Source organism: Aythya ferina (assembly GCF_964211825.1).
Source record: "Aythya ferina genome assembly, chromosome: Z".
NCBI classification, from domain to species: Eukaryota; Metazoa; Chordata; class Aves; order Anseriformes; family Anatidae; genus Aythya; species Aythya ferina.
Window position 1 is genome coordinate 29,146,310 of NC_140299.1, and position 13,662 is coordinate 29,159,971.

At 31.9% G+C, this 13,662-nt stretch overlaps 1 protein-coding gene across 5 annotated transcripts in view; it reads right to left on the reverse strand.

Annotated features, from left to right (window-relative positions):
* The window catches only part of RFX3 (regulatory factor X3), a 128,583-nt gene that overhangs the window by 25,277 nt on the left and 89,644 nt on the right, over positions 1-13,662 (reverse strand). For 3 of the 5 annotated variants that reach the window (XM_084504000.1, XM_084503999.1, XM_084503998.1), the window contains 3 exons: positions 10,964-11,038; positions 6,680-6,861; positions 5,975-6,094 (listed from right to left, as the gene is read on the reverse strand). In XM_084504000.1, the coding sequence (XP_084360126.1) occupies positions 5,975-6,094; positions 6,680-6,861; positions 10,964-11,038 (377 nt within the window). The remainder of the gene's footprint in view (positions 1-5,974; positions 6,095-6,679; positions 6,862-10,963; positions 11,039-13,662) is intronic. The other 2 variants (XM_084503997.1, XM_084503996.1) reach the window with 1 other exon arrangement.

Sequence of the window (13,662 nt, forward strand, 5' to 3'; positions counted from 1 at the left end):
CAACTCCATGCTAACTTCAGAAAAGTGAAAATAAATTCCATACTAGATGCACTACTTTGAGAAGCAGTTTAATCATTTGGGAACTTTCATTTTGTTCCTGGTAAACATACAATAGCAATGCACTGTGTAACTACTAAGACTACTTTAAAAGCAAGTTCCCATGAAAAGCATCCATTCAGTATTCTAGACATTCTTGAAAGGAATTTAACTATACAATAAGAAAATACAGAGAAAGTACCCTTTTCAAAGAGAAAGACTCTTGGCCTGATTAATAAGAAGTTTTATAACTTCAGGAATGTCAAATGCTTGGGGAAAAAAAAAAAAACAAAAAACAAAAAACAAAAAACAAACAAAAAAAAAAAAAAAAAAAAAAAAAAAACGAGAGAGAGAGACACCCATACCTATCCTATCTCTAGGACATTTATATTAAGTTTCACATTCTGTAATCATCCAGTGTAAAATCCTGAGCCTACTGAAGACAGAAAGGAAGCTTTAATTGACTTTAAAAAGACTAAAATTTCATTTATGGTATCATGGTAGCACTAAACTCAGATGGTAAATCTCCCTGTAATCCAGGCCATTCATCTAGGAAGAATTCTTAACTTCTCTCTCATTATGTATTGTAATTGCAAATACCAGGCAGACCAACTTCTATAAATATTTGTATTTCAAAACCTCTATGACAGTTCCAATACTTTCTTTAAAATTTATCATTTTACAGACCCTTCAGCTTTTGAAACATGATTCAAAATATTTTGAACTAAAAATGACACTCCTTTGTTTTTCAGTTATGAAAACAAAACAAAACAAAACAAAAAACCACCTTTAATTAAAAGTAAAAAAGCCAACTTAATCCTTTGGTGCTAAGAATCAGGATTACCCACCTTCTTAATCTGCTGTGCTTTACTGAACATATGCCAGGCAAAAATCCTAATTCTGGCACTATGACAGGGGACTTGTAACAGGAATTAACCATTTTCATTACAAAATTACTTAAACCAAGGAATGAAAAAAAAAGAAAATATTCTTTGCAGGAGCACAGGAGCATCAGATGAAACATACACAAACAGTAGTTAAGATTTTTAGATCTGCTATTGTTTATGTACAGATGGAACTTCGTCAGTTTAGATGAGAAAAGGCTCTCCACAAACCATTAGTTAAATTCTATCTTTTTTGATGCATTGAAAAAAATGGTTAGAATTTCTTAGCTAGTAAAATTATTATGAAAAAAAAATAATCTAGACTTTCAGCTTTGTTTTCCTATTCTAGCCCCCTACTAACCTATAACTTATTTAATCTTTCATCCTTTTCCTTTCTTTTAAACTACAACGTGCCAGGAGACCCGGAGTTGAAAATAATACCTGATTTTACATGAATATTAAAACTTTTTAAGATATTTGACCCAGAAAGGACATAATTTTAATTTTATATAGGTTAACATAAACATAGCAAAATTTAGCAAAGTTTTTAGTTAATATCAGAGATTTTCTCAATTTGTGAAAAGCTATGGAAATCCCTCAAAAATCTGAACATCTGACATCAGAACATGGAATTCAAAAGTGATGCAGAATGATATACTGGTCTCACTAGGCACCTAATTTAGAATACATCTCCATTGACTTCCACCGTCGAACTCTGAAGAAAGGTTATTAACAGAAAATTCTTCTCCCACTACAGAACAGATCAATAAATACTGCCTAAAATTATTGTACAGCAAACAATTAATATTCATTAATAAGGCAGAAAGGGGAAGAATAAGAAAATGTCTGCTTGATGTGAAGTGCACATACAGGACAAGAAAGATCTGCAGGACAAGAAGCAAACCAAAACAAAAATAAATTCATAAAGTAAATAAATAAATAGGAGCCAAAATGGACTGATTAAGTCACAAGACAGACACAAACCAGCAGCTTTTTCAGTTAAGTTTTCAGCAGATTTGTTGTTTGCTTGCACTGTTGCCTTGTTGCCAGTATTTGGATTTTCCTCTAAGTATTAGAATCTAATATATTTCTGAAAAATTCAACTCATGCTGTTATGCAATTTATAATATTCTTTCTCTTTTTTTGTTAATAACAAAAATTTCTATCCTTCTAGCTTGCTCAAAATATGTAGGCGTTGTAGAAACAAACAGAACTAAGCTCTAAGAATATGCTTGCATTTCTCATTTTAAATCTATTATTGTGATTTATCACTAGGATTTCATTGTCACCCAAGTATGTAACAAAGTGGTGACCTTATGGATAACAGTGTGTAAAGTATGGTAAAGCATTTTAGTATTGTGTACAAATAAAATGTTCCCATTAATGTCAGCAGGGGGAAAAAATAAACTTTTAAAACTAGCAGAAAACAAGATATTTCAAACAGTTTTTAATACAAAAGGCAACACTTACTAGAGTTAACTATAGAAAAATCAAAGAAAGCCAAATACTTTAAATATTTATTGCATAAGAAGTTGCAGGTAACAAAGAAATAACTGAGGAATATTAGAAGTTTTTGGTATTGAGATCAAGTTTATACCAGTTGCATTCTAGTATAAAGGAAATAACAACACTTCCAAGTACACTGTTGTGAAACATTATAAACCCTCAAAAATATGCAGGCAGTATTTTAATTAAAGCATGGTTGTCTAAAATCAAATAAGGTAGAACTGCACAGAATTTTAAAAAATGCAAATTCAACGTGTGCACTTTTTAAAAAAAGTCCTTCTTGGTTGCTGAGATAAACATAATCTAGAAGGTGAAGCAGACCTTTCTAATTCCTTAAGCCACAGTCAGCTCAGCACCCAACCATACTATATACAAAAGGTATGTCCTTGATCAAGAGAAAGGCTGTGGGTGTTTTCTGAAGTATTCCATTTGGAATTAGTTTAGTAGTGTATCATGTAAGTTCTATTATTAATCATTTTAGAATACTGTCTCAAGGAAATTGTAGATGAGTTTACAGATACTGGTATTTTGGGGCAGTGATGCATTGATCTGTATCTTCAAATACAAAAATGCTATAACATGTAGTTTCTCTGCTGTTCATAAATCCAAACCCTCTTTTAAAAGATTAATAAATAATTGTTGCTTTGGACTCAAGATAGCTTGGTTTAAAAGTAATGTTTGACTAAACAGTATATTTGGGGAACACAAGAAAACACGCAAGAGAACAGTACCAAAATACAGATTATTTTCTACATAAAATAAATATGTAGGGTAAACAGCATCTATAGAAAGCAGTGATTGATGTGTTCTGATTAGAACACTAATAAATGTGTTAGCTTAATGTTACAATATGCAGTATAAAACAATATATTTATTGTATATATTAAAAAATATCTTAGCTGACTGTGGAGCTCCCATAAATAAAAGGAACTACAACTTGTGTATAGAAGTACTGAGATATATATCTGAAATTAACCTGGAAAGCTGGAGGTTTACTCATGGAAATAAAAATGGAAACATGAAGAATGCCGTAAGGAACAGATAAGTGTGTCTATAACTATTTGCTGAGAGTAAAGCATAAAGATAACTCACCTCCTCCTAAGCTACAAGTTTCTGCTCATTATGAGCTAAGAGAGAAAAAAATAAAAAATAAAAAAATAAAAAAATGGAACTTGACTGTAGGGAGTGAGTCTCTGATACAACTGTCTGGAAAGGACAGCTTATGGGAAAGAGATCATAATAAGACTATACTTTAAAGTTGCAAGTGTTTAGTGTCAGACATAAAATTGTACAAGTATACCCGGCAAAATATTTGGGTTGGATATTACTTCATCTCTTCCTAATAATCTTTTGGTGTCCATTTACCATTTGTTAGCCTGCATTTGACCCAGAACTGATGGATAATATAACCATTTAAATATCCTGTTTATTCCTACCCTGAAAAATGTCTGATGGCAGAGGCAAGCCAGGCCTTCCCTTGCAAGTCTGAGCCATACAGCAGGTTCAGCTGTAAGGCAGGGTGTTAGCTATTATCTTCCAGCCAAGACTAGTCATTAACTGCAATTCTTCACTCCAATTCATAGGTGCTTTAAGTCTCTTGATCTATGGTTGTTGTCTCCAAACCACTGTCTCAGCTGGAAGATATGACTGTTAACATCTGTGATTGGTAGTTACTGTTTTTTTCCTCTTACTGGAACAGAGAAAGAGTACTCCCACAGCTAACACTGATCACAACCAAGACTAAGCAACCAAGAGCATTACCTTGCATCTGAAATTTATGTCTGATAAATCTCAGACCACGAATTCAAGCCCAGGACAAACTGAACATGACCATACAGGAGTACTTTGGAATAGCCAAGTTACACAAATGGAAAAGGTTCATGACCCTCAGATTAAGAGTAGGAACGAAGGAAAATGGTTGGTAGCATATATTCAGTCTGCATTTTTTGCAAGAAAGGACTAAAAGTGTTTATCCAATTAAGAGGTGATAGAGATGGACGAATTGGTATGACTAAACAGAAAAAGTACTGCCTTGTACTTTCCAAAATGTACTGTCTTACTCACTGCCTTGTACTTTCCATCCTTAATCAACATCTTTACATATTATCGCAACAAAGCTTAAGTGTGGTATGAACTGAATATGAAAGGGAGCATGCATGTGCACATATGAAACACGGGTTGAAGGAAAGATAAGCACAAAACGCTACACAATGCCAGATGTATGACTTCATTCATAGGCCAAACTGACCTAAAAAGTTAAGAAAAGTTAAAAGAGTTAAGAAAACGCTGCCAAACATCCCTAGCTAAGGAAAACAAGAGAACTATGCAAGATATATGGTAGTAAGCAAAACATTAAGGCAAATAGTAAGGAAAAATTGTGTCCACTCCCTAGAGTCATATAATACAATTTCAAAATCACTCTGTCATTGTGAATTAAGAACACAAAAGAGGTGGTGATGATTTGTTAACTGGCATCCTTTATCTTCCATGTCCCACACAAACAATTCTGGTTAGGTAACTGTGGCATATATCTTGGGGCATGCATTTGATTTTGAGCATGAGTGAATGAAACCTGTAAGTGAATGCACTTAAATGGATAAAACATGCTTTTCTTAGATATATTTCTCAGGCATCTTAGATATTTCACTTTAGTGTAATACGGGAGGCTAGTGACATCATTCAACGAAAAAGTAATTTCAAAGAAGTGTACTGACTTCCATTTCCCCCCCTAAAAATGTCTGTTCAATACAGGTTTTTCTATATGCATATCTGCACATTCTTTCACCAAAAGCATAGGCCTCTGCTGTCATTTTGACATTTGTGAAAAAAATTAAAATAAAAATCTCCTTCAGTCTTCCCAGAAAAGTGCCACTGCTTTCAAATACTTCAGAGATTTCAGAAGATCCCCAGTAAAAATAGATGCTAAGAGAAAATACCTAAATCACTTACAGGCAAACTGTTATGGTCATCTTTGTCCTTCGCAGGGAAAAGAAATAAATGTCAAACTGAACTTAACCACGAGCTCAGTTATAAACAGCTTATATATAAAGTTGTATCATATTAAAAACAATAACATTTAAAATTCAAGGTTTTAATGCTTTTCATCAGATTGTGGTAAAAGATCTCAAGATAGTTTAAAAGAGTCTGGTTGTATCACATCTCACTTTTTATTATTAATTTTTGCGGGTTTATAATGATTTCCAGGTCAATATTTTTTTATGTTGACTGATGTGTGACTTCAGTGTGTATCTGCAGTTGCATAACAGCGAACTTCTGTTTTTCTATTGCCCATAGAAGCCGTGGAGGAAGTATTTATGACCAGGTTCAATGGGGCTTCCACCTGGTCTAGTGGAATGTGTCTCTGCCAATGTCAGGGGGTTTGGAATTAGATGATCTTTAAAATCTGTTCCAACCCAAACCATTTTATGATTCTATGATTCAAAGACAGGAAGTGAACAGAATTCTCATTCGAATTTTCGATGTAAGAGAACATAAGGCTTTATGAACTAGAACTATTAATAAGTATTCATCTTCATTTCACACTTTACCTCTGTTTCTGCTGCATGGGCTGTTGTCTCATAGCCATATATTGCATGTCCTCTTGTAGTCGATTAAGAGGAGAGTCTGGCTTGACACGAATCCCATAGTAATGATATTTGGAGTTGCCCCTTTATGAGAGAACAAGCACTGTAAGAACATTTTTATGCATATACATCACATTACTTTACAGTTTACATTGACTGGAATATTATATCCACAAATTAGGCCTGACTCCCCTTTCATACCTGTTTTTTTTTCATAGATGTCATTTTACAACCTTTGGGCAATTAGTTCACTCTCTCAAATATTACCCAGAATTTTACACTTAAGAGAAATAATCATAATTAAAAAAAATAAATTAAAAACCACAAAACTAACACAAACAACAACAACAACAACAAAATGCAACTTCTCGAAGTCATGAAGAAACACAATCCTGAGTAATTTCCAAACACAGACTCTATTTTATTTATGCTTATAAGAACATGCAGTGTAAATATAAAAATGTAAATATATTAACCATCAAAATCAGGAAAAGTAAAAATAACATCTGGAAATCATAAAACTGTTTGAAATTAAGAGACAGACCTGACATACTGAAAACCACTGTAATGTTTAAACTCTTTGTTTGTTTCTTGAATAGCAGACAAGTTTGTTACTCACAGTTATTGCTTGCATTTTCTATTATAGTTCAGAATTCCATTAACACAAACCTAGTTCCAAGTCTTCGTGTCCGTAATCCCATGAAGATTGACCGTATGAGTTTTCCAAAGGAGGCAGCATTGACTGGATCCAACTTGTGCTCCTGACAATGTCGTAAGTAATGGTTGTAAAGGGTACTTCTTGGGAGGCTCACTCCTTCTGCAGTTTCGTAATTGTCCAAAAGCCACTGAAGCTGTATGACATATAAAACAGGTGGGAAAAAAAAAAAAGGTAAATTCATTATTAATTCACTAAAACTTTATTATTACTACTTTATTATTATCTTAATCATACAACATTAACTTATGACAGTTTTGAAGTCACTCTTCAAGTCTATTGAATAATAACTTCATTTCTATACAGGGATCCCAGAACTGCTAGCTACATCACAATCCTTTAGGATCTCCAGAATTACCAAGAAATAGTGTAACTCATTGCACTTGTGATCTCAAGTAAATGTCTATTTCGTAAAATACTTTTGGTTCAGTACCACACAGCAACTATGGTTTGGAGACAAACTGTTAATACTTCACAGAAATACAATCATCAAGAATGTAATTCACATAAATTGCACAAATAAACTCCTTGGATTAACAATAGTTAGCTGATGCATTAGAAAAAGTGTTTTTCTTTCCCTGCTAATAAAAAGACTTTAGAATACTTAACTGAATAGGATTTATATATTTTTTTTGCTCTTGGATTCAAAAAGAAAAATGCTATTGCATATAAACCAAAGAGCAATTTAGATAATAACATTGAAAGTAGTAAGGGGTACAATACTCCTCAGTTGTAGTCTGCTTAACTTTCACTTCCAGGAGGAACAGAGTGAGGTTCTTGGAAAAATATGAATATTTTCTTATAACAATGGTGGGTAATTTTGGCAACATGAAAGAAAAGACTTTAACATCACTGGACTTTACAGACAGCAAACAAACATAAAACACCTCTAGCTGCCAATAATGTGCAAAATAGATTTAAAAAAAAAAAAAAAAAAAACAAGTTAAAAATGACAATTAAATACATCTTGATGTAACGATAAAGGACAACAAGAAAGGAAATTAGAAATAGGTTGAAAGAGGTTGAAGACATTCTTAAGTTTCACTGTTTCAGTTTTCTGGCATATTAATATTTTCCCCTTCTTTCCCCAGTACTTGCTATGGTTTCAGTTCTCTGGAATCCTTCTTTAGATTTACCTTGAATGATTTGAAAATTTTGTTTTCTGTTTGGATTTTATTTCCCTTTTTTTTCCTAACTATTTAAACCAAAATATTAAAACTGAAGAAAAAACGTAATTGTTAAAATAAACTCTTGCCTCAATGTGTATTGAGCTGTTAATTTTACTAATGACCTGACATAAGCCTATCTGAGCTTAGAAACAATGGTAATTATATTTTAACTTTACGTTTAATCTTTGTTTTAAATCTATGAGTACATTTATATTAATTTAAATATATATTAATTATAAATATGTATTATATAACATGTCATATATTATTAAATCCATAATTAAATCAGAACAGATAAGAAATGTGAAGTACTCTTATTTTATTTTACTTTGGTTTTCCCCAAAGGGAAAAAATTGTTGGACAAAAAAATATGCATATTTCTTTCCAATTGAGTTCTCTATGTAGTATTAAAGACATTTTCTTCCAGATGGCTTATAACCTATTAGGATTCACTTTAAGTGCACTTCATTAACAATATCATTTTCTAACATATGTTATTCAACTGTATCTTGGCTGCCAAAACCACCACCACCAACACAAAAACAAGAACAAAAACAAACACCTCCTACTCCTACCCCCCAGCTCCCACACAAAGATATGTACAATGTAAGAATTTTTGCTCCAGGAGTTACTTCAGTAGCAAAGGTTTGGAATCATTTATTAGATTATAACCTGGAAGGAAAAGTGCAGTTAATATATGATTTTAAAAAGAGAATTGTTTACAAATATTATAAATTTGCTGCTAGGTAGCTTTTAAGACTTATTTTTTTTTTCTTCACAAGAAGAAACATAATTCTAAAACTGAACTTTTCAGGTTTGAATTCTAGTTTTTTAATTCATCGTGTTGACCATACTGTATGGGTAAAATTGGTAAAAGTATGAAATATTTACAGTCAGACCTGCTAAATTGATTCTGACTCTGATTGAGCTGTAACATTCATAAAACATTAAACTACCAATTAATTTAATAAGTCAGACTCATGCAGAAATAAATCAGGAGAGAAAAGAAGAGGAAATGACAAATTCCCTACAGTAAGCACACATTAATTCAGTCAAAAAATCCCAGAAAAAACTAATACAGATATCACAACGTGAAAACCCAAAGACTTTGTATTTCCCACAAATTAATACATCACCTGCAAAGTGAAAGTTACTACTAATTAAATGTACAATTTAGAATTCTATTTTAAAACCTATTAAAGCCATTTCTTTTAATAAATGCCAACCAGCAGTAGATGACAAAATTAAGAAGAGCTTAAAGACACAAACATCAAACCTGTACTTAAATTCCCTCCATATTGCCTTTACTTGAGTTTAAAGACAATAAGCATTGCTTTAAAATAGGTAAAGTGGCAAATAAGTCTCATCTAGATTGTATTAACTTATTTTAAAATGACTGAGGCTAAGGAAAATTTGACTGCCAAAAAAATACATACAGGGGCTGTTGTTTTTTTCCACTCCACGGAATCAAAGATAACATTCCCATCAGAATAATTTTGAAAAAAACTTGAGTCAAGAAAGGAATAGCATGATGACACTTCTGTAACAGTTGGATGCACATAAAATTAATAGTGATATTAAATAGTAAATACTCCAGAGAACTGGGAACTAGTGGATTACAGTAGAGGGGAAGGGTTTACAGGACCTTATTTTATAATTAGTCTCAGTTTTGTAACAAATTCTGGACTTTGTAATGGGATTAAACATAAACTTATCAGCTAGTGGATAAATTCAAGTGCTAACACAACCTTCTGAGATTTTGGCAAAAAATGTTATGGTCTCTTAACAATGATATTTAAATAATTTTAATATTTTTGGTTGTCCTATCTTCAAAGCAATTCTATTATAAAATCAAAGATGTTTACAAAAGAAGTAAAATCTAGAAGATTAAAATCTAAAAGTCCTTCTGTTTCATAACTGTGTAGTATGATTTTCCTCATTAACTTTTGTCATTTTCTAAACAAACTAAAAAACCCAACCAGCCAACCAATTAAACAAGAACAAAAACACACAAAAACTTAAGCACAAAGCAACAAAACAATTCTAGCTTTCATTACAAAATTACCAGACCCATTAAAAAAAATATCCTGAACTAAATCCTACTTACATGTACATTTTTAATTTGATTTTTGAGTGACAGGCTCTATAACCACATTTTTAAATTAAGACCACAGACCAAATTTAAATTTCTACAGTAAAGCAATAAAAAAATTTGAATAACCTACATAAGTTAGGCTGAGAAGTAAGAAAAGAGGCAAGATGAATATGAACCAATCAACATGGAAAAAATATCAAATACAAAAATAAAAATACTGACAGAAAAAAAGCATTTCAAGAAAGACTAGGAACTAACGAAGTAATATTATTTTTATACACCAAGTTTTAAACTAACTTCGGTCCTTTTTCCTTTCATGTCAAAGTTACATTTAATGGTTTTATCACTATATTTGTTTTTTTTTTACACATATATCTTCTAGCTTCCTATGTGGAAAATTCTTAACTGTTAAGATTTTCAAAGTATGAATAAAGAGAAAGACAGTTAAGTGTACTTCAGTCTAACACACTGCTTTCATTTTTTTTTCCATGTCATGATATGGATCTTTGGAATTCCTAAATCATTTCATGGTAAATTGTCTAGTTAGAATAAATGAAGAAAAATCTAAAAATAATCAAAAGATATTTAGTCGTGTTGTTTGCCTCTTCATCCTTCACATGCCCCCAAATTAATGCAGAGCACACAGATTGTTCTTGGTAGGCAACTTTCTTGAAAAGCTAGCTAATGAAGGATCATTTGAACATTACCTTGACTTTTACACTATAATCTGCAAAACAAATTTGTTAATTTGTGTTAATGCAGGTTTAGAGCCTTCAAAACAGATAATACAGTGCTATATACCACAAAGACATTTAACCTGACAAAATAAAGCCATGGGAGATGTAGTATAAGGTTACAAGCAAATAAAATGGGAAGATTAAGACTGCAAAGTAGTAATAAAATAAAACATTTAGAGGCAGGCTAAGCATGCAGAACAAGCAAGAGAGAGTGTATGTGAAGAAGAGACAACTTACATGGCTGTTGAGAAGAGAGCTTCTGTGAGTGGACAGACCATCAGACTTTTGCAGTGTCTCAATCGCCATTTCAATCTGATAATAGATGTCATTAAAAAAAGGACTCAAGACAAGATAGTAAAAAAGCCTGATCAGAGAAGTTTTGACAGGTTGCTTACAGACTAACAGAAATGCCTCCTTTTTTTCCTGGCTAGGACATACATTCTAAAAGGCCTCATTCCAGGGTCCCATTGAACACAAACTTCCCCAATGAGGTCAAAAAGGCATGTTGTTTGCATATATATCATAGGATCACAGACTAAACCCATTTTACTTTCCTTCTTGCTCAGGAAATTATTTGAAACATATTAAAAAAAAAAAAAAAAAAAAAAAAGCAAAACAAAACAACAACAATAAAGCAACAATGACTGACTGAACAAAGATATCACTAATAAAACAAAACAAAACAAAACCAAACAAAACCTAAGCAGAATTTTAAGAAAGGTTTCCATATGTTTTTCCTTCCAAATCAGAAAGAACAGTGTACAGCTTGAAAAAAATCAACTGAATTTGAAACAAAACTTGTACTTTTTGCAATAACAAGCACATCTCATCAACCCCAAGTAATTCAACTGGTTTTCTGTCATTAGCTTCAATGGGACAGGATATCACTGTAACTGACTACTGCAGCAGCACATTTTGAATATTCCCAGCTGTCAAAGCAAATGGAAACTCAGGAGTCACACAGACTACAGGATCTAGCCTTTGGAAAAAAAGCTTTGTTCACAATAATTTTGTCTTTTAAAGGGAAAAGAACATCACACCGCTAATTAAATATACAGTAGTTATTCTCCAAATGCAAATGTATAAACACTCTCACATCCATTCCTCTTCTTTTCTCTTTGAATATCAGCGGATCTTTTGATGTTCCATAACAACAGCATTAAAGAATAAAATTGGAACCTAACTGTAATTTAACCGAGCAAAACCAACATCGAAAATGACAGAGACAATAGGATGTGCAATAAAAGGCATATAATTAAATAGCTACATTAAATGGCCAAAACAAAAGCAACGAAAATGCCACCTATATTTTTAAAACCACTTGTCATTCTCCCTGTACTTTTTTCATGAGCCCTTCCTATCCTACTTCAAAAATCACAGTACTATCCAAAGATTTTAGTCATATCAGTATAAGATTAATTAATTCTCCATATACCAGAAACTGAAAAATACTTTGATATTCCAATTTACTGTACATATAAAATTAGCTTCTCCCTTCTTCTTAAGAGAATGACTGACCAATATTTTTATTGTACTAATTATAAGAAATCATTTATTGTTTCTTTCCTATAACTACTTAATATTAAATATATAAAACTTTTATAGAAGTGCCTTGAGAATATGTTATTATTGTGTAAGAAAATATACTCTGGCAAGGAAATAATTTAATATTCTGATTTATTCTTGTTTCAATGGAGAATACTAGGAGGTTAAAGTACTCAATCACATAGAAATGTTCAAATTTTAAAAGCATGCAATATGATAAATACAAGTTTAGCACATCATCGTGGTAAGATCAACTCACTATATAATACAGCTGTAGAATTTCCCTTCTACCACCAAACAACAAAGAATGCATACACATAAAAATCCTAATTCTGAAACACAGGTTATTTGTTCAACAGTGCTTAGTCTGCAGCAATACTACAACACTAAAGTTACATGTCCTCTTTCTCATTTCTTTGTACTGCTCGTTCCACTGCATTACTCTCATTTTGTTGTTGCAACGTGTCCCATTTATTTAGAGAACCAATATGTTAAAAAGTAGTAAAAATTACACTTATAAAGAGGCATTACATATCACATTGATTCCTCACTGCCATATTTCTTCAATGGTTTGTGGCACTATGCAATTAGCCAAATAAAGAAGAACTTTCTTTGTTGTCATTTGGGGGAATGTTGTGGCTTGGGTTTCTTTTTAAAGTAGCTTTCACCATTAGTACCACTGAGGACAATAAATCTATGTTTACAAATCCACAGATTTTAAAACAAGATTTTCACTTTGTTAGGATCATCTAGTCCACTTTTTCTGCATAATGCAAACTCACCATTGTTGGCCAACACTAACCCATGTTACTTAACTCAAGCACAGAAAGATATCAGATTTGTATTTAAACTGAGTAATCATCACAACCTTCTCAATAGAAATTGTCCTTACTACCAATTATTTTGTTCATTATTTCTAGTCTAAATTTCTGTAAAGTTAAGTTTGTTAAATTTTGTAAAGATCTCTCTCTTTTTAATAACAGAAACCTTCTTCCTAAGTAAGCTAAACACTCACCTCTTCAACGTTTTTAGCATAAAATAAGTTTAATCTGAAGACAGATTTTTCAGACACTAATTTATTTGTAATTTAATTTCTATTCAAAACAGCACATAAGCACATACGGACATCAATTACATACGTAATGTAGGTTTTTTTTAAATTACGATATTTCGCAGAAAGAATATGAAAATAATTTTAACATTTACATTATGTACTGCATACATAGAAGACTGATATCCTTGCATTTCTAGCAATATGCACTGAGAGGTTCCACGCAAAACTAACATTATTTGTATCTAAAATGCTGAAAGACAAAAAAAAAATTACATTCATTTATTTGAGTGTATATTCATTTATTTTGATCAGTCATACATTTCTTCTACTTTTCTCT